This window comes from Vipera ursinii (genome assembly GCF_947247035.1).
Source record: "Vipera ursinii genome assembly, chromosome: 7".
In the NCBI taxonomy this organism is placed as follows: domain Eukaryota; kingdom Metazoa; phylum Chordata; class Lepidosauria; order Squamata; family Viperidae; genus Vipera; species Vipera ursinii.
Window position 1 is genome coordinate 51,349,720 of NC_139521.1, and position 26,363 is coordinate 51,376,082.

General features: G+C 38.9%; 1 protein-coding gene across 1 annotated transcript in view; it reads left to right on the forward strand.

Moving 5' to 3' along the window:
- Positions 1–1,857: 1,857 nt before the first annotated feature.
- The window catches only part of DCLK2 (doublecortin like kinase 2), a gene marked incomplete at both ends in the record, with an annotated part of 70,664 nt that continues 46,158 nt past the window's right edge, over positions 1,858–26,363 (forward strand). The window contains 2 exons of the mRNA XM_083367055.1: positions 1,858–2,284; positions 15,074–15,408. Of these exons, the coding sequence (XP_083223181.1) occupies positions 1,858–2,284; positions 15,074–15,408 (762 nt within the window). The remainder of the gene's footprint in view (positions 2,285–15,073; positions 15,409–26,363) is intronic.

A 26,363-nucleotide genomic window follows, 5' to 3' on the forward strand; every position in this document is an offset into this window, starting at 1 on the left:
TCCTGCTTCCCTAGGGCTGGGGTATGTAGATTTTAAGGCATGTTTTCCTGCCTCTTTAAGATCCTTTGAGGAAATATATTTTTCTGCCCTTTTAATATTTCCTTCTCTGGGGAGCTGACTTCCCACACAACATTAACCAGATTTTTTTTTTCAAATACTGTACAAGTTTTACTCTTTAAGTGTAAATTAATAAAAACAATAAATAAAATGTTACATGTAAATAAGCAAAATGTTACAGTAGTAACAATAATTTTTAGGTCAAGGTTATTAAATATCTGAACCTTGAACGTTCAAATACCTTTTGACAAATAACATGGTAAACAAAACAAAGATGGGCAGAGAAATTAAAAAAGGGATTTTAAAAGACATGTGGCAGGAGTCTGCAGATATACAAAAGAAAGGATATACAAATGAAATGAAATGACAGAATATCTCCTGACATATAGGATATAACAGGAATGAAACTGATTAATGGAAAGTGCATCTAGTGAAACTCTTGTTATGTTCATTCATACTAGGATTTTTTTAAAAAAATATTTTTGTTGTTATTGCTGAATTTATCATCACATCTGGTGAACATCCTAGATGAATTTGTGCATTAGGCAAATGTTCATGTAGCAAGTTCAGACAAGGGTTTTTTTATTATTATTTTTGTTGTTATTGTTGAATCTATTCATCACGATCTGGTGAACATCCTGGGTGAATTTGCGCATTAGGCAGCCGGTCCAATGGATTAGGGTGACAAGGGAAACAATAGGCCTGATTATGGAGCTCTTAGTCAAAGCCAAGTTATTTTAGGACCCAGCAGCAATCTTTGCTGCTGTCCGTTACACACTGCATAGCTATTAGTGCACCGGGTCGTCCCTGTCGCTTTGCTCCTTCGGTTGGATCCTCTGCGCCTGGCTTCCGAAGCGGTTGCAGGCACAGGAAAGCAGCGGGAGGAAGCCTGTTTCCTCCCCATCCCAGACAGCAGCTTTCCTTGCAGAGGGGCGCTCGCGGCGGGACATTGCTGGAAAGGAAAGCTGCCTGGCCAGGCTAGGGCCGCCAGCTGGGTCGTGCATGCGCCTGCGCGGGCGCGCCACTGCCTAGGGCGAAAGCGGGACACGGGTAGCTCTGGCTGGGGTCTTTCCCTTACTTGACGCGCCAAAGCACAAAACGCCTCATTGGGCTCGCCTTCTCCCGCCGTTATCTTAGCGCGGTGCAGCAGCCGGCCGAGATTCTGGCTAGAATTCGGGTCCTCCTTCGGGGGCGGGGCCACGGAAAGACCGCGGCGTCCCCACCTCCTTTCTCGGTAGCTCCAAGGAGAGGACGGAATTACTGCACGGGGTCGCCGCCAGCTGCACCTTCTCCGCTTCGTGCTTTTAAAACTGGATGGAAGCCGCCCGGGGGTTTGGCGGAGCCTCGGCGGCTAATAACGGAAATCCCTCAGCTGCTGCTGCTGCTACCCGTGTACAGTTCTTGCGGCTGCCCGCGGGCTGCGAGATGCTGAGCTGCGGCTCCAAGAAAGCGCTGGGGGCCCCCGCTTCGGTGCTGGCGCGCGCCTGAATCGAGAAAACGACCTGCTGCCCTCCTGATGGACACGGAGTCCCGGGTACAGCTAAGAGCTGCTGCTGCTGCTGCTGAATCTCGGGGGAAAGGTCGTGTGAACGCCGAGTCGCCGAGGGACCCAACGCTGCTGCCCTTGTATGGGTGGAATGCTGAGCGGGATACCCACTCCGGGTCGTCTCGGTGGCCAGGGGGCTTAAGAGGTGGCTTTTAGGGGGTGCTTTAAAAAAAATTATTCTTATTATCCCGAGTTTCGTTTGGAAAGCCGAACGGGTGGGGTGGGGGGGCGTTGCAGGCGACCAAAGCCCGTCCATGGCCAACCCGCGGCGGAGCATTGAGCTGGAGCATTTCGAGGAGCGAGACAAAAGGCAGCAGCAGCGCTCCAGCTCCCGCCGGGGAGGGGGCAGCTCCACTTGTAGCAGCAGCTCGGGGCCCAAAGGCAACGGGCTCATCCCCAGCCCCGCGCACAGCGCCCACTGCAGCTTCTACCGCACGCGCACCCTCCAGGCCCTCAGCTCGGAGAAGAAAGCCAAAAAGGCGCGCTTCTACCGCAACGGGGACAAGTACTTCAAGGGCTTGGTCTATCCCATTTCCAGCGACCGCTTCCGCTCCTTCGACGCCCTGCTGGTCGAGCTCACAAGGTCTCTCTCCGACAACGTCAACCTGCCCCAGGGCGTCCGGGCCATCTATAGCGTCGATGGCAGCCGAAAGCTCTCCAGCCTCGACGAACTGGTGGATGGTAAGGAAAGCCGACGCCTTAGTCGGCTGGATTTCGGCCTTTGGGCATAAGCGCTGAGTTCGGGGAAGCCGCTCTGTGGTGGGCGTGTTTAGTAGTGTAGCCCAGGGGTCTTCAAATTTGGCCCTTTTATGACTTGTGGACTTCAACTCCCAGAATTCCTCAGCCAGCTTTGCTGGCTGAGGAATTCTGGGAGTTGAAGTCCACAAGTCATAAAAGGGCCAAGTTTGAAGACCCCTGGTGTAGCCGAAGCGGCTATCCAGGGCGTTTACGCAAGTGGGATTCGCACAGATCTGTTCATATTACCCACAATTCTTAGATGATGTCACCCTGTTTTAGCTGATTCGCATCGCTTAGTAAATCAGGCTATTCTAACTGGAAACATCCGTGTATATGTGTAGACCCTGCCTTGGTTTCCAATGAAGGGAAAAACGCTATTTTATTGGGCAGGGGAATCTTTGAAGATTGAAATGCGGGTATTATTGGCAGGCTGCTGTGGCACTGGGCTGTTCCAAAATGTGAATTGTTTTTTTTTTGTTTAAAACATGATTTAGCATTGCCAGCTGCCTGTAAATAGCTTGAGACAGGATTAAAAAGGACCCTGAGTGATATTTGCAAAAAGAGTCATGATGTGATAAAAAATCACTGTCTGAGACTGGTTATTGTACAGAGAAATGAGAATGGATAAAACTGACAGTTTCTGGGTTTATTTTTATATCCCTGTTTTGTGGTTGAAAAAAATGACTCTTATCAGATGCTATTTTAAAGATTGAAATGATTAAACTTTCCAGGTATCTTCCATGAACAAGTACAATCAAAATAAATATATTTTAAAAATCTATTGGCTCAATAGAATACTGATACTATATGAGGCCTCCAGCATTATTTTGAAACATATAATTTGATTTTTGAATGAAAGGTGTAACTTAGTTTTCTAGAAGTTTCTGCTTACCTGTTACTTCACATCACTCAGTGTCCATAATAATTCAGAGTTATTGTAACGATTAGGTTTGCATACTTGTGTTTTTGAAATATCAGTTTGACATCCATATATCTCTGTTACAATAAGCATACATTAGATCAGAGGTGTCAAACTCTCAACATCCCGTGACATGTCGCAATGTATCGTGACTTTTTTGCCATTGCTGGCAATGGGGTGGGCGCGGTTTCGGTATGATGCATCCTGCCCATGAGCCGGCAGTTTGACACCTCTGCATTAGATGAATTTTTAGATTTTTCTGTTTTTTATGAGTATATATGTTTTTGCTGATTGCATGACATGAATCTATTCTAGACTGCTGAATGATTTGCACCTTTATCTTAATGTACAACAATGGTTCTCAACCTTTTCTTCACCACAGACCCACTTTAAATACCTTGCCACAGACCATGGCCACGGACTGCCAAGACTTAACTCAAGATTTAAATCATAACATTTCTTCAAGCCTTCACGGACCCCCTGTGACAACATTGTCATGGACCCACAGGTTGAGAACCACTGGTGTACAGGATTGCTTGGCTGATAACTCATAACTTCATCTACACAATACCTCAGTACAAAGTGTTAAGTGCTATCACATTCAGGATCACATGGACAAATTCCAATTAGAATTGTTTATTCAAATAAGCAGTTTCTTGTCTAATTCCTTTTCCCAAAGATATTGTGAAAGGCCACCTGTCAGTGTGACCTACTTTAGTGATTCAAATGAAAAGAGAACATTATCCCTGTAATTCTATTACCCCCTGGGAAAATGACAAACTTTAGAGTTGAAGATAACTAAGCAACTAGTCTGAGTAAATATGGATGAAATTGTATTTGTAAATTGATAAGAATAACACAATCTGATTTTTTTTTCTTAATTAAAAAGGATGTGTATTCAATTCCTGTATTCCAGTTTCAATCGCAAAACATTTCATCTGAGACATTTTGTAAACATTTAATACCAATTTAAACATATATAATTGTAGAACTCTGAGAAAATAAACTTAAAAATCAAGATCAATCAATTAAAACTAAAAGAATATGACTTAAGGTATGTTTAGGTAGAGAATCCAGAACTGATCTGCAAGAATTGGGTAGATTTTTTTTTCTTAAATGCTATTTTGTATTTAATTTAAAAAAAATCTGTATGAAAATGTATAATCCTCAGTACAGATACGATGTTTATTTAGGTGTGCTTAAATAATCTGGTGCCTTAATCCAACTTCTTCAGGCTATAAAGTTATACATTTCCTGCTAGGAGTCTGGAGGAAAGAAACTTCTGTCTACTGATATTGTTTTCCCACTTCTACTTTATAAATACTGTACTGTACAGTTGCAGTGTATTTTCTACATATCGCATATTAAGTGGTATCTTAACTAATACCTTTATGTAGCCAAAGCTTGTGGTTTCATATGACACCAGCAAGATAAAGTAAAATAGCAGTGATGGCAGCTTTACCATATCTGCTGGTATAATAATCTTAAACAGGTTCATAATTATATTTTTCATGTTTACCAATTTTGGAGGGCAAGGAGTGCAGTTGATAGACTGATTGCATAATATGCATAATCAAGCTGAAATTGACTGTTCTGTTTTACACTTGATCTCAGCCAAAATGCTGAGAAGGGATAATTCTCTTTTAAATGCGTTGCCCAGGCGCCACTGCCCCATGAGGCTGGGCAGCCATTGCACAAGATCCACTGCCTCTTCAGGCTGCTGAGGCAGTGCTAGCTGCAGCCAGTGGGCAGAGGAGGCAGCTCCAGACCCCCAGCCACCCCTCCACCTCCTCCTGCTTCCCTCTATGGCTGGCCGATTGAGGGGCTTGGGTCAGCAGGAGTAGCAGTAGCTGCCGCCCCCGATAGAGCCCCCTTCCAGCCATCCTGGTGCCGTCTCTACCCATGCCAATGGGGCTGCGGTGTGGAGGGGAGACAGTGGTGGCTCTGATTCCCCCCCTGCCAGCCAACCCCCTTCCAGCACCCTGCTTGGTGCCCCTTCTATGCAATCCTACGTGATCGCGGTGTGGATAAGAGGATTCGCTGGCAGGGGTGGCGGCTTTCCTCTGTGGAGGCATCCCGGCCCTCCTGCCTCCCTAGCCACAACCCCTCACCTTTCCCCAGCTGGGACCTGCTGACCCCCCCATCCTCCTGCACCCACCTCAGTCCGAGATTCCTGCAGCCCCCGAACCGTACTCTCCTGCCCCCGTCCCCCAGCTGGTACCTCCAGCAATTCTACAAACAGGAGCTCCTGCTCCCCACCACTGGGACCTCCTGCCCCCACCCCAACCAACCCCCCCCTAAGTAGACCACCCCAACCAAGGCAGAGGAAAGGCAAGGCAAGGCAGAGAACTGGTTGTTAAATTATTTGAAACCCAGTACTGGTTAGCAGTAACATCAACTTAAGGTAAGCCCAATGCATTATATAGGAAAAATAAATATGTTCCTCTTTAAGGAGTGGTGCTATGGCTCAGCAATTAGACCCTGTACTTGTCAGCTGCTCAGCTGCGTGATGGGGTGAGCTTTTATTATTACTTGCACCAGCTCCTGCCCACCTTGCTGTTCTAAAGCATGCAAATATGACTAGATAAATAGGTACCATTTCAGTGGGAAGGTAAAAGCGTTCTATGACCCTCAGCATATACAGTAGTTAAGCTGGCCACATGACCACGGAAATGTCTTCAGACAACCAATGCTGGCTCCCTCAGCTAACAAAGATGAGCACCCCTCAGAGTTGGATTCAACTGGACAGGGGGAATCTTTATCTTTATAAATATGAATAGCTGTTTATCTGTATAAAAAAGCTTGTAGAGTTCAGTAGTGGAATGGGTTCAACCCTGTCATGTCTGGCTAAGGCCAGAGAACTGCTGTCTGAAAATCTCTGAAAACTATTATACCTGTTTTTACTGGACTAAATGGAGAAATGGACCAATTTCAGGAAATATATTTCTAAGTTTTAGAATTCTATAATTGGCTTTTTATAAAACTGTTTTCTTAGAATTATTGCTTAGCAGTTGTAAGGGCACACTGTAAAATTAACTGATTCTAGTCCATATTGTTGTAGTCTTGGAAATCAGTCCAAAAAGATAGGTTGGAAACAATAGTTGTTTTAAAAAGTTACAGCTAAATAAAAAGAAATTCAGTTGCTACATTAATTGATCACAAACTCTTAAAGATTGTAGCAACTTAAAGACGTAACAGCCTTATTATGATGTAAAGCAGACATGTCAAACACAAGGCCCGGGGGCCGGATCCGGGCCGCGAAGCAGTTTCATGTGGCCCGCGAAGCCATCCTGGAAACAGTGAGGGAATGGCCCCCACTGCCTTGGCCCTGGCCCAGAGACCCTCCTTCTGCCAGAGACCCTCAGATCTGTCCCACTCCTGCCCAGGCCCCCATAGGCACCCTTGATGCAAACGATGTAGAGCTGGCCACACCCACCCAGTAGGCCATACGCACTCTAGCCATGCTCACCCAGTAGGCCACGCCCACCCTGGCCATACCCACCCAGCCCCCTGAGGGCAACCGCAATGCTGATGCGGCCCTCAATGAAATTGAGTTTGACACCCCTGATGTAAAGTGTCTGTTATATCAGAAGCCTTAAAACAAAATTATGAGTTACAAATGTATCTATGATTTGAGAGAGAAACGCCAGACAGAGGAGCAGCTATCTTATTATGTGACCATTTAGGAAACTGATAATAATATAGATATGTACTGGTGAACTGAGATAGTGTGTGTGTGTGAGAGAGAGAGTATAAAAATAAGTCCTTTGTTATCAGTCATCTCTACAGTAAATTTTTATGTTTCATTGTAACTTATTTTTTCATAATGAAATCTTGCCCTTGCTGTGCCTTTGTTAAAAAATGGATATTTTAAAGTTAACAACAGACACTCTAGCTTTTTGAATGTAGCCATATTTTTGTTTGGATTTAGTTTCTTTTTTACAAAAAGAATAATATACTATGACCAGCAAAGGATGACATTAAGACCAATGGGACAAGAAAATCTCAGAGAGCTGCTAGTATATATATTTATTATCATTGAGTAATTTGAGTCACAATCTAAGAATGGTGAAAATTTAGTAATTCAAAAATTATTAAGGTAGCTCCTAAGAATAGTAATAGCACTCAGACTTATATACCGCTTCATAGTGCTTTACAGCTCTCTTTGAATACTTTACAGAATCAGCATATTGCCCCCAACTATCTGGATCACCGTTTTGTAATGTAGGATGTAGAAAGTTCCAAGAATGTAGGAAGTTCCAAGCAAGCTGGGTTTAAAAAAAATAGGGTGTTCAAGTAGAATAAAGTTAAAATTCTCAAATATTAGTTATTGCTCTGAAGGTTCCAATTATGGTTGATAATAACAATGGATTCCTTTTTCCATAAATGCTTGATTTTGATCTGCATGTCCCAGGATATGGTATTATTAGAAGCAGAAATATGAATTCATAATTCTATAAATTGTATGTTTGGGCCCTGTAATAAATTGTCATAGGTGGCATTAAGGCGGAGCTGGCACTTTCAGTCAGATTTAGTTTCTTCCGGCCCGGAATGAGTTCTCTTGGATCAGGATGCGGGTTCTAGCAAGTTGTAGATATCTGTGCTGTAGACCAGCAGCCCCCATCCTTTTGGGCACCAGGGACTGGTTCTGCAGAGAAAGATTTTTCCACAGACCATAGGGGTTGTGTGGTTTCGTGTGCTGCTTGCATCCCGCAGATGGGGCTTCGCTTATTTGCATGGCCTGGTTTTTGGCATGCTGCAGACCAGTGCTGGTCCATGGACTGGGGGTTGGGGATCCCTGCTGTAGATTGCAGTTGGTGGTGTCTCAGTGGTAGCTGGATGCACATACATTTTTGGGTAATAGGTAACAATAAATGTATCCAATATCTAGTTCTAAAGAAAGATTCATTAAAGAGAGTGTAGATTCTACTTTCAGATTAATAGTGAAATAAAAATGAAATTTTACAACAGCCTTTGTCCATGAATCCAGATAAGATGTAATTATAATAATGATTAAATTGCCTCATGTAGTTAACACATTATGCAATTCATGCTGCAATCTCTGATCTATAAATATTTATGTGTTAAGGTACCATACGTTTCCTGGTTCTTAAGGAAGAATTAACCTAATTATGCTATATATTTTTAGCAAGTATTTTTCCCATTTTAGAAATAATACATGACATAAATGTATCATTTTTATTTTTATAGATGAAATTTTAAAAAGTTTGTTAATTCTGCTTCAACGTTATGATACAGAAGAGACAAAACTGAGGGGCTGAACTTAAATTTATTCCAGGGAGTAACTGTTTCAGCTGCATAATTTATTTTAAAGAATTAATATCCATTACTTTAAAATCATAGTCCACCTTCTTAGGAGTGTAAGACAATGCAAATTATTTCTATCTCCAGCTAACTCTTATAATAGAACATTAAGCTTTATGGATGAGTCAAAATTTGATTTGCTAGCACAAACCTTATACCACATTTATCTGTAGCTGACATATTTACCTGCTTTGAAAGAAAACTGACAATAGAGTTCAAATAGACTTGAGTAACTAAAATAAATGGGGTTTAGTCTGCGTGTAGGAGTGAGAGTTAATAAACATGCAATCACCATAGCAAATTATTTCAGATTGACTCACATTTATTTGCAAAAATCTGTGTGTAACTTGCTTCTCCAAGGGATAAAAGGAGGGAAGAGAAAAAAAATTCTTGATTTAGAATTGATCAAGATACTTAACATTAACTATCTGCCAGAAAAGTTTTATTTATATATACTTTGTAACTTTAGGATTAATTTTAATAACTTATCTTTGTCACTCACGTTCTCCCAATCCTTATTTCCTTCTTTTGCTGTTTACGAACTTCTTTTAGTGAGGAATCTTTTTGTTGCTTCTGTCCTCTATTTAAATGCCAAGGCAGAGTTAAATTCTCTATTTATTTGATGTCTTTTACTTTTATCAGCCTTATGCAAACATTTGTCTATCTTTGAATGCCCATTATGCCCATATTGCTGAATGTGTTGGAAGCATATGCCCTGATTTACACAGGTATAACATTTTATGTTCCCAGTAGGTATCTTATTGCTTCCTGATCGGGAAGATTTCCTATGCCATCTTTTTATATATATATCTGCCTTTCCTTTCAGTGTTACTTTGCCAGTCAACACTTGACAACTCCTTGGTCCTTTTCCAATTTCTAACCCTTTTTAGATTTTAATGATGCTAATTAATCTTTTGCAAGGAATGCAGCTTTCAGAAAGAGAAGATGGCAAAATTAGATATAATATTGTAACACAACTTCATCCAAGTTTCTTATGTATTTCTAGTTTTAACCACTTCCATCCTAAATCACCTAATCTTATCCATAATTCTCTCCTTAATATGAATTGGGAATATTGCCCAAACATTTGTCAGTAGGGGTCTCTCTCTGTTTGTCTCTCTGCCTCTTTCTATCTGTCTGTCTGTCTGTCTGTCTCTCTCTCTCTGTGTGTGTGTGTGTGTGTGTCTGTATGTCTGTGTCATATCTATACAATACTGCCTTCTTTGCTCAATTATAGTCAAATACTTCTGAAGGGAGCCATGTTTGTGCTACTAAAGCTTTTCCTGTTAAACATAGAACTAGCCAAATTATCTACCGTATTTTCCGGCATATAAGATGACTGGGCGTATAAGACGACCCCCTACATTTCCTGTTAAATTATAGGGTTTGGGCTATACTCGCCGTATAAGACTACCCCTCTTCCAACGCACACCAAATAAAAATTAAAAAACATCAGATTTGATTTTAATATGGTAATTTTAATTCAAATGCTTATGACGTGCAGGTGCTTAGTAGGAAAACTGTCACTTATAAACATAAGGCTGTTTGTCATCAAACGTAAACATAAAACAGTGCAAGTGGATTAAATAATAATAATAATAATAATAATAATAATAATAATAATAATAATAATAATAATAAGTTGGAGGGGACCTTGGAGGTCATCTAGTCCAATCCCTTGCTAAGGCAGGAAACCCTATACCATTTCAGACAAATAGCTGTCCAGTCTCTTCTTAAAAACCTCCAGTGTTGGAGCATTCACCACTTCTGGAGGCAGGTTGTTTCACTGGTTAATTGTTCTAACTGTCAGGAAGTTTCTCCTTAGTTCTAGGTTGCTTCTCTCCTTGACTAGTTTCCATCCATTGCTTCTTGTCCTGCTTTCAGGTGCTTTGGAGAATAGCTTGGCTCCCTCTTCTTTGTGGCAGCCCCTGAGATATTGGATCCCTGCTATCATGTCACCCCCTCACCCTTCTCTTCGTTAAATTACACATACCCAATTCCAGCAACCGTTCCCTATTTTTCTAATTCACTTTTTCACATTTCCTAATTCACTCTAAAGCTTTCCCTGCGCAGAGCCTTAAGTAAAACCAGCTGCCTGCAATTAGTGCAGGTTCGCATCCCACCAGGCTCAAGGTTGACTCAGCTTTCCATCCTTCCAAGGTAGGTAAAATGAGGACCCAGATTGTTGGGGGCAATAAGCTGACTTTGTAATAATGCTGCTGGGGTGTGTGTGTGAAAGCCCTAATAAACAGGCATATACACAGAATGAAGGCTACTGCTAAGCACATTGATTTGTGCTTTAAATTGTAAGCCACCCTGAGTCTTCGGAGAAGGGCAGGATATAAATGGGATTTTTTAAAAAAAAGACCAAATGGGAGATCCGCTCCAGGTTTTCCAGCCAGCCCGCCCAGTTCCTGAGTCAAATGTGTCCTTAGAGCTAAGCCGCTGCTCTGGCTGCTGCCTTCCCCACCTGCCTTTCAAGTTGGGATATACTATAGCTGCTCTTCAACTTTAGAAGGAAAGACGCCTCGACCCCAGCCTGTAAAAAATCACAGACTGCAGCTTCTTCTCCAATTGGTCCCGCTTTCCCTGCGCAGACTAAATGGGAGATCCGCTCCAGGTTTTCCAGCCAGCCCTGTCCCTAAATTTTCAGCACCCGTATAAGACGACCCCTGACTTTTGAGAAGATTTTCATGGGTTAAAAAGTAGTCTTATACGCTGGAAACTACGGTACTCTTTCTTAGGCCATTTCCAAGGAACTGCAATATATTCAAACATTACAAAGAAGGATTCGATATTCATCCTATGAAAGTTTTAAGATCCTCAGATTTTTAAGTCCTTTATTTCCACTAGGCAAAGTTGAATGTTTGTGTGTGGGGGAGGACTGGAGGGTTTGGGTTTCCCTCAGAAGAGCTCCCTCCATGTCCTGGAATTCCTTCCTTCTTTCATCAATCTTTCCAGTCAGTCCCTGCATTCAGATTCTCTCCACAATCTACCGTATTTTCCGGCGTATAAGACGACTGGGCGTATAAGACGACCCCCTACATTTCCTGTTAAATTATAGGGTTTGGGCTATACTCGCCGTATAAGACTCCCCCTCTTCCAACGCACACTAAATAAAAATTAAAAAAATCAGATTTGATTTTAATATGGTAATTTTAATTCAAATGCTTATGACATGCAGGTGCTTAGTAGGAAAACTGTCACTTATAAACATAAGGCTGTTTGTCATCAAACATGTAAACATAAAACAGTGCAAGTGGATTAAACAACAACAACAACAACAACAACAACAATAATAATAATAATAATAATTTGGAGGGGACCTTGGAGGTCATCTAGTCCAACCCCCTGCTAAAGCAGGAAACCCTATAAACCCTGTAAAAAACCACAGACTGCAGCTTCTTCTCCAATTGGTCCTGCTTTCCCTGCGCAGACTAAATGGGAGATCCGCTCCAGGTTTTCCAGCCAGCCCTGTCCCTAAATTTTCAGCACCCGGCGTATAAGACGACCCCTGACTTTTGAGAAGATTTTCATGGGTTAAAAAGTAGTCTTATACGCCAGAAAATACAGTAATCCTCTTCCCTTCTGGCTATTCTTTTTCTTTTCTCATCTTGCTGCCTAATCCTATATCTCCTCATCTGTAGCCAGGCATCAGGTGAAATTGGTTTACTTTGCAGCGGCACTTAAATTTTAGGGTCTTCCTTAACCCCAACCAATTCTTCCTTTTCCTCCATTTTCCACCTCCTTGCACAACCCCTAATCTGTGAATATGTATCTAGAGGGTGATACTGAAAAGAGTGACCCTCTTTTGTAGAGCTTCTAGGACCAAACTTCATTTCCCTGGTTCTATTTTTCTTTTCATTGAAGATTGGTATGTGATTTGCTTGAGTAATGTACCATCTCAACACTGTCCCTAAATGCGAGGGAATATTTTTGGGAAATGGTACAGGCCAGCAACAAACAGACTGTTTTAATCTTCTGTGTTTCCAGGGGGACTTTTATTACAGAAAATTTAACAAACTTATTGTCCTAACTTTTACCTTACCACTTGTTATTAAGCCTACCCTCTATTATCTTATATACTGCTAAAAAAAAAAGGGAACACTTAAACAACACAATGTACTGTATTTAATAGTAGGATGTCTTATCTTGTGTTCCCTTTATTTATTTTTTGAGCAGTATATTTATACCAACAGCTATGTCTGTGTCTTATTCCTATAAATAATCTATAACAGTTCTGTTGATTGAATTTATACCAAAGCCTTTAGCCATCATTTAACCACATTCTAGTTGACCTTTGTTGTGTCGCCTGCTGTTCTAAACCGCGGCTGAACATTGGCTTGGCAGTTTGTCAGCCTGTGCAGAGGCGAGAAAAGGAAAATGCTGTACCAGCTGCTGGAGTGGTAAAGCTGTTGGGCTCCACTTTTCCCTTCACCTTGTATGCTGCTGGTTTGCTGAACTTTAAGCTTTCTCTTCCTTTACTGTCAGTTGCCTGTTGAGCTAACAGCTGTTTCACTCTGTTGGCTACATCTTCTCCCTTTCTTTCTGTTCTCTCGCACAACACAAGTCTTGCTCCAAACATGCCTACGCAGAGACAATCTGGTGCTCTCAGCATTTTCCTTTTATAATTGGATTCCAGGTGTGTTGCGATGCTTTTCTGACTGCCTTAAGATCCTGGGGGAAAACACAAAGGAAGGAAGAGCTCATGCTGGCCTCTGTCAGGTTTCCTTCCATATCGATGTAGTATGTTCTGTTTGCATAAATTCTCTTATTAAAAAAAGTGCTGTGCTGTGGAAGAAAAATTATGCCCAATTCCTCTTTGGGCTATCGAGCAGGTCTACAACAAACATATGTAATTTGAAATCTCATTTGTAAATATTGGTCAAATGAGAATCAGATGAGGAGTTGGATGGGCCTTGAATAAGGAGTGAAGCATCAGTTTCATTGAGAAAGAATATTTTTTTTCTACCAAACAGACTGCAGTATTGTTTATGGTTGTTTCCAGTTGAGTAAAAGACCAGGCCACTTACCTGTTCTTCAAGCTCCAAATTAGTGCCGCATTGTCCTTGACAGTGGCTTACTTCCAGTGCTCTGATGGGGCTTAGAGGAAGTGACATTGACTGTCATTTATAGGGCAAGGCAGAGAGAATTTTGATAGTGTTTTATTTTTGCAACTTTTATCCCAAGTGGCTGCCCTCCCAGAATAATGGCATACAATTTAAGCACTTTTGGTTCATATTAATGCATTTATCTAGGTAACTTACAGTAATATCCTTACATTATTATACTGATTCTATATTCCTAATTTATCCTTTAGATCAGAGGCCCCCAACCTTTTGGGTACCAGGGACCGGTTCTATAGAGAAATATTTTTCTGTGGACCAGAGGGGGCATAGTATCGTGTGCTGCCTGCATCCTGCAGATGCAGCTTTGCTCGTTTGCGCAGCCTGGTTGCTGGCATGCTGCGGACCGGTGCCGGTCCACGGACCGGGGGTTAGGGACCCCTGTTTTAGATTCCTTGGAATGGAAGGAACTTACTAGCAAGAACTGTAAATCCAGCACTTCTGTATTATTTTGATTGGCTGTCATGGCTACGAATTTTGCTAATAAATTCTGCCTCTCCTTTTACAAAATGCTGGGTAATTAATAGCTACTTTAATAAAGTAGAATTTATAGGTCTGTGCTGTTTTTTAAAACCGAATGTCATTTATTTGTTTTAAAAAGATGCATATAACATTCCGATCATAAGGAAGTGTGAGTGTCTTGTATTCTAGCTACATAATCACTTATGAACACCGTTACAAGTTGCTACTTATGTCCTATGGAAAAGCAAGCTACTATTAGGATTCCTTTTGGAATCCTAATAACTCTGGTTCCAAACTGTTCTCTATGTGGTTTTACTGGAGGAAACATAATGGAGAATGACACCTCTATATTCAGGTTCATTATTGTAAGAGTATACGTATGTCTGAAATTGCTAGGATTGACATGGAAAACATTAAGAGTATTCATAAATAGGAAATAATTTCTTGAATATTTAACATCAGTGCCTACCAAATCCATACAACTGGAGAAACCATTGCATTGTTTTTGTTTCAAATATGAATATCGTGCAAATTTTAGTTCTTAGTACCAAGGACTAATAGCCCAATATAAAAGACAGCAGGCTATTGAATATTAGTTCCTGGCTTTAACAAAATGGAAGATCTCTTTTCTTAACGCTCTCTTTGTCACCTTCCTAATGATATATATTTATTATTCTAAGAAAAAAAATTCTGGGCTTGATATTACTAACTTAATCCAGAAGGTTATCCTTGAATGCCATTGTTTTATTAATACTTTTCTTTATGTATTTCAAAAATTAAGCATTTGCAGGTACTCCAATGACTTATACACACATATAAATTATTGATTATTGAAAGCATATCAAGTGAGAGCAAAAGAAATAACATCTTCTTTATTTCTCTTTTTTTCCTCCACCCTAGGTGAAAGTTATGTATGCGCTTCCAATGAGCCATTTCGGAAAGTTGATTACACTAAGAATGTTAATCCAAATTGGTCTGTCAACATAAAATCTGGGTCATCTCGATCCTTCACATCCTTAATATCTGCAAAAAGTGAAATAAAGGAGAGCAAAGACTTCATTAAACCTAAACTGGTAACTGTTATACGCAGTGGAGTGAAGCCACGAAAAGCTGTGAGAATTTTGTTGAATAAAAAAACTGCTCATTCCTTTGACCAAGTGTTGACTGATATAACAGAAGCTATTAAATTAGATTCAGGCATTGTCAAGAGAATTTGCACATTGGATGGAAAACAGGTAAGAAAAATGTACTACTGATAATAATATAAAGTTAAGGTTATTTGCAATTTTTAAATAGTGAATCTATTGCATCTAAAAGCTGAATTCTTAATAATTGTAGAAGCTCTTAAAATGCAGTTATTCTTACTTATTCTGCATTGATTCATTTGTGTGGTAGGTGAGAATGGAAGCAAGGACAGTGAAAAGTTGTGGATTTTGTTTTTATTATTTTTACCAGAGATAAATACTTTATTTCATTCCATTTTAAAGGTTTTGGAAATTAACTATTCAAGTTAAACTAAACTTGCTTCTTAGTTTCTTATTTTTATAAAACTGATTTTTAAATTTCAAGATTTATTTTTCCTGATGCCTCATTCCTCTGGTCATATGCCTCAAAGCTACTATGGCCACAAGTTACAGAAGAGGAAGAGCTTGGCTAGAGGATTCAGGTCCTCCATCACTGACCAACGTTGCATTTTTTTTCCCCTTAGGTCATTTTTCACATTTCCATTTTCTGTTCCAACTCTTGCTTCATGGCCACCATACACGTTCTTTAGAAGGCAGAAGAGGTGGTTGATCCACCCATTTCTTAAAGGCTATTCAGAATCCCAAGTACAGATCTTTCTGAAATTCCCTTGCCTTTTTCAACATCCATCAGAAGAAAGCCATGTTATATTAGATGCCTCTGCTTCTTATGAAATTTATTCATTTATTCAATTGCTTATTTCAGTTTTGAGGCTACTCAACTGCATATACCTCCAGACAGTTCGCAAATAAAAAAATAAAAAGAAAATATATCAAAAATATTTGATAGTTTGATCATTCTTTTTGGTATTGGAATATAAATTGATCTTTTCTAGCCTCTTGGCCTATTTTTCTAATTCCTGCTTACAAACTATACAGCACTTTGTTTATTATTCAATTTATATAGCTGCCCAATTGTAACTTAAAACAAATTTTAAAACCACAACAAAGACATCTGTTTCTGTAAAAAAAAAAAGCAAACACCACTGAGACAAATAACAAATGAAAACTAACATTCCCCTTCATAAAATATCTTTTAAAAAAAATGACCTGCTCAAGGCCCTAACCCAATGCCCACAGTGCCTTTTGAAAGATAAAGGGGATTTGACCCATCTGAATTTTGATAGTTGTTCTATAAGGCAGTTATTGTAATAGAAAAAGCAGTCTTCCATTAGATGGCATTATTTAACAGAAGGACCAGGTGCATGTCCACTTAGTAGAAACCAGCTTGCAAAGTAGTGTTATACGCTAGGAGTAAAAAAAGTATACTCATATCTTCCCACGCAAATGTATTCTGAGCCAGTTACAACTTCTGAGTTGTCTTTAAGGGCAGTCCTTGTAGAACGTGTTGCAGTAGTCCATAATAGGATGACTAAAGCATAAGCAGATCCTCCCCCTCCAGGAATGGGTCCTGTTGTATGCAGGATGAAGTTAGGATCCATGATCACAATTGCAACCTGTCTCACAGAATCCAAAAGCCCAGAGGACTTCCTCAATTGCATTGCAGCACTGTCTGGGAAAGTGTAATTCTACCCCGAACTAAAAAGGGGAAGGCCTCACGACCAGGGTCTTTAAAAACCCTATTAACTTGGTCTTTCTAGTGTTAGATTAGAGCCTGTTCTCTCCACCCACAATGTGCAGACACTTATAAAGAACCTTAGCAACATCACTTGGTCAATGAGTGGCAAAAATTGTCACTGAGAGGTAAAGATGTAAAGGGGAATATTATTAGTGCACCAATATCACCCATGATGACAGATGTTTTCATTTATATGTTAAATAAGAATGAGGAGAAGATAGAACCCCACAAAATCATGTAAAATAGGAGCCCCAGGGCTTGATTTAGCCCACCACTACCACCACCACCAATAAACAACCCTAGAGCAGAAGTATGTACACACTGTCCTCACCACTCTTGTCTTCTAAGCCACTACAAAAGGATACCATGTTTGATGATATTAAAAACCACTGAGAATTCAAAATGGTCAAGGATGGATGCATCACTGCATATAATTCATTCTATATAGAATTACACCATTGACAATTCGTCAAACATGGCATTAAGATGATTTGATATATGTCAATATGATTTAGGACTATTCCATTCTTTTTCATTTTTCCTGAAACATTTTGATTATAGTACTATAATTATTGTTCCTTAAAAACACATTCCCACTCTTCCCCTCACCGATAACTCTTATTACTCCAATTTATGTGACTTGTAATATGTATTATCAATAGCTTTGTGTAGGTTGTAATGGAAGAGAAATTGGGTAAGTAAAATAATGTACTTAATATGGATTTCTATTACTAAAACCAGAACGATTTCCTTTTTATCATAGTTATTTTTTCTGATAATTGAAAGCTGTATAACACTGGTTGATAAGTCTTTGCTGGATTATGAATACGAACATTCAATATAAGTTGAAGTCTTCAGTTATAATAAATTTATGGTCCCTCATTTTATCTTAGAAATAGCTTACTAAATATGATCATAGATTTTTCCAGCAACCATTGAAGATGTTGACTAAATTTAGAGCATACTATATTGAATATCCTTACATCAAGAAAAGTAATTCTCTAGACAGCGTGTATACTTAATAATGTTAATATTAGCATACTATGAAAACTTTTTCAGATTGTATGTTTGAACCAAAATCTTACACAATGTCAACATGGCAAAAAGCTATACACAACATTGTTCCACAAATTTAGATGCATTCTTACTACTTACATTCTTAGATGTATTCTTACTACTTACATAAATAAAATAAATTCAATTGTTTACAGGTTTCAAAATAAGAAACTAGTGAAAATGGCAGATGCCCAAAGTTTAGACACCTTTCAGTCAGCACTTTGTAACATTTCCTTTGGAAGATATTACAGCTTCTAAACATTTCCTGTAGCCAGTAATAGTCCTTACTCTTGTTTTTTAATCCCACCCCCTCCACACTTTTACTTGTAGTAATCTTCCAAGTCAGAAAGATTGTTAGGTTTCCTTGCATGCACTGCATGTTTGCTATTCAACTTTGGCAGTTCCCTAGTCTTATTTCAAGGTTAGTTTTGTTCTGTACTGTTGTCTTGTGGACATGTTTCTGGAGTATTTATTTATTAATTCATTCATTTAGAAGTTTATAGCTTGAGCCTTCAGGAAATGACTATTCCTTGTTGTATGCTGAATCAGTCTTTAGAAAAACATTTTACCTTTTTAGAAATTTCTCAAGGCAGTTGAAAAAAAGAAGAAATAGCATTCCATAGTTTCCATGATATAATCTACAAGGTGCATGAATTTTCATAGGCATAGAGATATTTTAATGGTAGGAGAAAAAACTGTAAATTTCCTTTCAGCTCAGAATGAACCAGCCTATTTAAGAAATTCCCTCAAAATGTTTGACATCGTCCACCATAACATCTTAAGTCATGGTTCACTTATTCTTATGCTTTTGCAAAGTATTTGAAAAAAGTACTTCAATTAAACTAAGCATGCAGTTTTTGAAACTGCCTCAGAAATTTCAGCTACTTTAATGATTCATATAAAATCGTATCTATGATGAAAGTCTTGTGGAGATGCTCTTTAAAGTGGAGCAGACATGTAATTGTAATCAGAAATGCATCTTTATCAAAGGTCAGTATAATTACACTTAAAAAAAGAAATTAATGGGAAAGAATTATGAGTTACAAGATAATTTAGCTGTTAATGCAACTTTGGTTTAATAAGCTGCAGATACATTAATATAGTATTTTTGCTTAAAATTCAGATATCTGTTCTGAATTGTACTTAATGAATGAAACATGTTTTCTTAAAGATGATTGCATCTATTGCAATAACTTGCAGAAGGATCCATGTCTAAATGTGACAGGTTATTCTTAACTATCATCACATTCTATTACAGCAATTCTGATGAACATGATTTACTTATTAATTGCTTAATTAGGTAATATTGCTCAGCATATACATTTGCAATTATTAGTGAGTGTACTGTGCACTTAGACTTCCTTTCCTTTGTCTTCCAAACAGCATTTCCCCTTGCAAAATGTTACTCCGCGTCCTGTTTTCTTAATGTGAATATTATCCAAGGCCACAGAAAGCGTTATATCTTGTACAAAATAGCATTTCAATATCTGTGCTTGATTGATGTTTTACTGTAAATCACATCTGGACTTGAGTATGGTTTTCTTTTCCATTGAAGCTTCCTTTTCTTTCAAAGATGGAATGCTCTTCAGTATTTAAACAGTAGGATCTTGTTTTCATTTACTTGGAGATGTGCCAAATTCAGGAATCTATTATGTTTGCATCTTGGAAGCAATGCAGCTAGCCTGGAATGGTTCCACTTACCAGAACTCTAGAAGCAAGCTCTTAGGTTTATAAGAACAGTGCAGACAGCCAGGATTATTTGAATTTAGCTTTTAAGGGAATTGAGTTGTGAGCTTTCTTCTTAAGCAAAATTACAATAAAAATCTGTTCTAAGTAGGAAGATTCCAGAACATATAGAAACAGATCTATAATATTAAACAATAAATTAACATGGTGAATATATTAAAGAATGACTGGAAGACTAGTTTTAGTGGGAAAATGTCCAGAAACATTTGCATTTTCTGCTTGTACAGACGTTTTTTTTTAAAATCCACACATGTAAATACAGTATAATATTAATTTGATGATATTGCTGTTAGTCATTTTGATCACTTTTTTAAAAAACCAGTTAATACTAACAGCATGTACTATTGTCTGAAGTACTATTGGCTGAAGAAAAAATAAATTGCTTTCAGCATCAACCAGTACATAGAATTTGCAATCAAAGTATTTGTATATGTAAGGTTTGTTTTTTAAATAAACGAGAATCTCATCTTTTTTAAAGCTTAGGAAATTGCTTGCCAGGAAATATACTTCAAAAAGTAGATGAGAATAAATATATGGATGCAGTCCTTAATATTTCTCCTTTATGTCACATAAAAAAAAATCTGCGGCAATCTGGGGTCTGATATGGACTGCACTCCCCATATTTACCTAAAACAAGAGTTCCCCTGTAAACTGATTCCAGTTGTTTTATTCTTTTAAACCACATACAAAAAAATGCCACTAGAAGGACCAGCAGATAGAGCTAAGACTCAGTGTCAATGGAAGAACTTGGTTATTCCTTACATGGCCAATGTATCGGAAAAGCTAAAATGGATATTGGGAAAACACAACATACCTGTGTTCTTCAAACCCACCAATACACTGAGATGGAGCTTTGTCCACCCTAAAGATCAGACACCAAAACATAAGAAGAGTAAGGTAGTGTATGCAATCCAGTTCAGTGAGGAGTATACAGAGTTGGAGAAACCAAGTAAATTTACACAAGAGGGTGGCCCAGTACAGAACCACAGGACCAGGATCAGCAGTATACCTTCATTTATTATCTTTTGAGGATAATAATGTTTCATTTTTGACAGGGAAGATAGATGGGTTGTTAGAGGAATAAAGGAATCCATTTATACCAAAGTGGAAAATCCTTCCCTCAATAGAGATGGATATAATCTGCCCTCCATTTTTCATGCTGCTCTTGCATCAGTCCCCAGGAAGATTAAGACCACTTCAGAGCTCCCCAGGAAACTACACTTAATGATCCATCTAGGGTAAAGGATTTAGGAGTTGCAACTTTTACATCTAATCCAGATTAGGTGAGAAATGAAACTATCCTGGAGGATATACGTGGGGTCTCTCTATCCAACTTGCTCAGACTGAGGAAGCTTCTTGGATAAGCAGCAAAACCATCAAACCATCAAGAAAAGATGTCCAGTTGCCTTGACTCAATTTCCAGAAAGCTCTACCTGGATCACTGAGAATTTTCATTGATATTCTGTTAAAAAAGAAAAATGGTGTATACAGTATGCTACAATTTGCTTAGTGCAGGTCTCCCCTCAGTAGATTGTAGCATATTTTGCTGGTATTTTTGCACTGAATCGATTTGCAAATAAAAATATTACAATAAAAATCCTAAGGTTTGTACTTTTTTAGTATATTAAAAGTGAACTCAGGGATAATTCACTCATTTCTAATTTGCAGTGGAAATTAACTAAAAATGCAGATATAACACTGCTGTTAAAACTTTAAAGTTTTAAAATAAGAGAAAGAAATATTAATAAAATTCATACTTTCATACTATTTTTGCACTCAAACATTTAATTTTAGATTTCTATTCAGCATAACAGAGGTCATGATGCACACGTTTTTATTAAAAATTGCCATACTCTTTTTCCTGTGTTTGCAGACAGCTTCATACTTCATTTTCCCTGTGTTTTTCTTATGTCTATTTTTAATTCATAAGCATACAGCAGATATAATTGGCACAACACAAAAAGAATCAGTATGAGATGATTGAACAGGAAGAAAAAGAAGAGTCTGAAAAACAGAAAATTATTCTATAGCATATGTTTTCTGCTGTTGCACAATGAGCCTTACAAAGTGTGGGTCGAATAATATTGTGTATTCTAGCCAGCTTCTTTTAAGACATTTTATTTTCAAAAAAGGAACAATAGAGATCTTTATAAAAAGAATCTGTTGCATTTGTTGTATTTCTGTGGATCAAGCCGACTAGGAAAGAGTGAGTTATTTCCCTTGCCAGATTGATTCACTAAATGCGGAGAAATTTAATAGTTAATTTATCCTCAAAAAAGCAGACAGTGTAGATGTTTATCTTTTGTCTGTCTTTTGTCAGTGAGGTTATGCTCAAGCCAATTGAATGTTGGGTGGAGAAAGCTTGTTGCTGAACTTGATAATAGATTCAGGCAAATGCTCAGTGCTGCATAGTTCAGCCTACAGATGGTCTTACTGTAAATTCAGCCAGCTCCTTCCCATGATTTAGCTGCCATGACAACTGCACTGCTTTCTAGTGCCTTGTACAATTATGCATTGAAAAAGCTGAAAAGAATTCATATTTTTAGCATTTTCCTATTGAAAGCAGCAAAAGGCTTCCTTCAGTCTAGCCAGTATTTATCATTGTCATGGGATAACAAATTCAAACTTCCCTGTTAAGCAAAGGGAATTAAGTGTTAATATACTTACTAAAGAGTAAGTGTTATTAGATAGAGTTGGATGGATTTTTTTTTAGATACAGGTGAAACTCGTAAAATTAGAATATCGTGCAAAAGTTCATTTATTTCAGTAATGCAACTTAAAAGGAGAAACTAATATATGAGATAGACTCATTACATGCAAAGCAAGCCGTGATTTGTCATAATTGTGATGATTATGGTGTACAGCTCATGAAAACCCCAAATCCACAATCTCAGAAAATTAGAATATTGTGAAAAGGTGCAATATTCTAGGCTCAAAGTGTCCCACTCTAATCAGCTAATTAAGCCATAACACCTGCAAAGGGTTCCTGAGCCTTTAAATGGTCTCTCAGTCTGGTTCAGTAGGAATCACAATCATGGGGAAGACTGCTGACCTGACAGTTCTGCAGAAAACCATCATTGACACCCTCCATAAGGAGGGAAAGCCTCAAAAGGTAATTGCAAAAGAAGTTGGATGTTCCCAAAGTGCTGTATCAAAGCACATTAATAGAAAGTTATGTGGAAGAGAAAAGTGTAGAAGAAAAAAGTGCACAAGCAGCAGGGATGACCGCAGCCTGGAGAGGATTGTCAGGAAAAGGCCATTCAAAAGTGTTGGGGACTTTCACAAGGAGTGGACTGAGGCTGGAGTCAGTGCATCAAGAGCTACCACACAAAGACGGATCCTGGACTTCAAATGTCGTATTCCTCTTGTCAGGCTGCTCCTGAACAACAAGCAACGTCAGAAGGGTCTTACCTGGGCTAAAGAAAAACTAGATTTGGTCTGTTGCTCAGTGGTCCAAAGTCCTGTTTTCTAATGAGAGCAACTTTTGCACCTCATTTGGAAACCAAGGACCCAGAGTCTGGAGGAAGAATGGAGAGGCACACACTGCAAGATGCTTGAAGTCCAGTGTGAAGTTTCCACAGTCTGTGTTGATTTGGGGAGCCATGTCATCTGCTGGTGTTGGTCCACTGTGCTTCATTAAGTCCAGGGTCAATGCAGCCGTCTACCAGGAGATTTTGGAGCACTTTATGCTTCCTTCTACAGACGAGCTTTATGGGGATGCTGACTTTATTTTCCAGCAGGACTTGACACCTGCCCACACTGCCAAAAGCACCAAAACCTGGTTCAATGACCGTGGGATTACTGTGCTTGATTGGCCAGCAAACTTGCCTGACCTGAACCCCATAGAGAATCTATGGGGCATCGCCATGAGAAAGATGAGAGACATGAGACCGAACAATGAAGAAGAGCTGAAGGCCGCTATTGAAGCATCCTGGTCTTCCATAACACCTCAGCAGTGCCACAGGATAATAGCTTCCATGCCATACCGCATTGAGGCAGCAATTGCTGCAAAAGGGGCCCAAACCAAGTATTGAGTACATATGCATGCTTATACTTTTCAGAGGTCCGATATTGTTCTATGTACACTCCTTGTTTTATTGATTGCATGTAATATTCTAATTTTCTGAGCTTGTGGATTTGGGGTTTTCATGAGCTGTATGCCATAATCATCACAATTATGACAAATCACGGCTTGACCTATCTTGCTTTGCATGTAATGAGTCTATCTCATATATTAGTTTCCCCTTTTAAGTTGCATTACTGAAATAAATGAACTTTTGCACGATATTCTAATTTTTCGAGTTTCACCTGTACAGTATATATAAAAGTCTATACTCTTCAGCCTGGGTCTTCACTCTATCCACTCTATCCATCTTTTTATTAAATGGTACTTTTTTCTCATAATCCCTTTCTAGAATGAAATTCAGATAGCTTCACTGGGGTAAAAGAAAAGACACTGCTGTAACCATCAAATGTGTTTACTGTCTTTAGAAATCATTGTACAAAAATTGTTTTTATTTTTAAGAAAACTGTTTCACCCTTCATAGAGCACTTGTTACTGACTGTAGGTGGTGGAAAGAAAGACTGCTGTTTAGTCATAATTATCATGGGTTAAATTATCATGGAAAAGCTATCGCTGAAATTATGACCACTGTGCAGGCTTTTCAAAAGTTCCAGTCAAATAAATACTTCTTTTCCTAAATGTCTCTCATCATTTAGGGCTGGTTTAGATGGAATAGAGGGTAATCTTTTAAATGAGAGTAGACTAAAGGAGAATGTGCTTTTCCTTTCTCCTTCATTATAAATAGTCCTGAGATCATCCCAACCTTGCTTGAGTATTCAGGCTGCAGCTAAAGCCTTGCTCAGCCATTAAACTACTTGGAGCACTCCATTTGTAAACTTGCTGGGTAGCATCATTAGAGGTTGTGTGTGAGGATGTGTGTTTGCGGGTAAGCTTTTCTCTTCCATAAAGAGGTGATTAATGGAGAATTGATGTTGGACAAGCGGGAATGCTCATGTTGTGTACTATGAAAAAAAGAATAAAAACACATCAGATTCCCTATTTAGCCAACCCAGTAAAATGGAATCAATTGCCATTATCAATAGCATTCATACAGACCTTTCCCAGTTAAAATGGCAGGGTTTGTGTCAGAAGGGGGGGGGAAAGTTTTACTTCCCATGAATGAGTCCCAATATCATAAACATGATAAGACATTTCTTATTACCTTAGAAAATGTTTGTAATTTCTGTTCTGTTCAGTATGCTTCATTGTTTATTTCAGTTAGCCTATTTAGGGATTTATGTGATTTACATTATATCCTACCTTTTTGCCAGTTGTGCCTTTAGCAAAATAAATGATTAAAACTATAATTCTTATTTTTTTAAAAAATAAAATATCTTGCATACTTCTCCAGCTCCATAGACAAAACATGCCTATGCATCAAAGGTCCTATCTATATTGTAAAAATAAATAGAAGCAATTTTGCTTGCTGGAAGACAAAGCTTATGAGAAGCCATCAAAAATGCCTTCCCATCAGCTTTGCTTCTAGTGAAGGAATAATCAAGAGAACAAGTCCTCTGCAAAATCATAATGCTCAATGCTCTTAAATAAAATCACATGATAAAGTCATTAGTCCAGTTCTGAATCAAATTATCTTTCAAAATGAATCATAAATTTCTGGAGGCAGCCGCAAGAAACAGTATGTCAGTGTTTTGATTATCTGCAGTTACCAAACACTTCTCAAGGGCAATTCCACATACAGTTGTAGAGTAGTTCATGGACAATTGTAAGAAAGCTTCTAAACCAGGGGTGTCAAACTCTCAACATCAGGGGACGTGTTGCAACATATTGCAACTTTTCCCCCATTGTCAGGAATAGGGTGGGTGCGGTTGTGGCATGACACATCCAGCCCACAGGCCAGCAGTTTGACATCTCTGTTCTAAACAAATAATATCAAATGCAAGCTAGAAGATAGCTAAAAATGAGTAGAAGAAATTGCCAAGAAAGCTAAGCAAATAATATATCAAACTTTGTTTTAAGTAGACATTTATTTTCTAGTGTATTCATATTGGTTTATATTATATTTCTTCAATCATCCTTCAAAAAGCATTTTATCCTTAAAGAGATCTATACAGTATATGTGTATTCGACTATTTGTAACCTTCATGAATTTGTCTACTTTTATATTTTAAATATATATATTCTGGTACCTCTAGCACTGTCACTATTTTGTGAAAGTGAAATCTGTTGGTTAGATCTGATTTGTCATTCATTGAATTTCCTATTATTCAAGTTTGATTGATAATGTTTCTCGCCACATAATGAAGTTTAATCATGACTTCTTCACCTTCTATATCCTTTCCATGGCCAGGTTCCTGAATGTCTTAGATCAGGGGTCGGCAACCTGAAAAAGGAAAAGAGCCACTGGGAACCGGTTCCATCACACATAAAAAAAAGTGGGAGCCGCGTGCATGCGTCCATGCACGCGCATGCCCAAAAAAATGTTTTGCGCATGCGCAAAATGGTATTTTCTTGCGCATGCGCGGACGCGCACGGTTGCCAATTTTT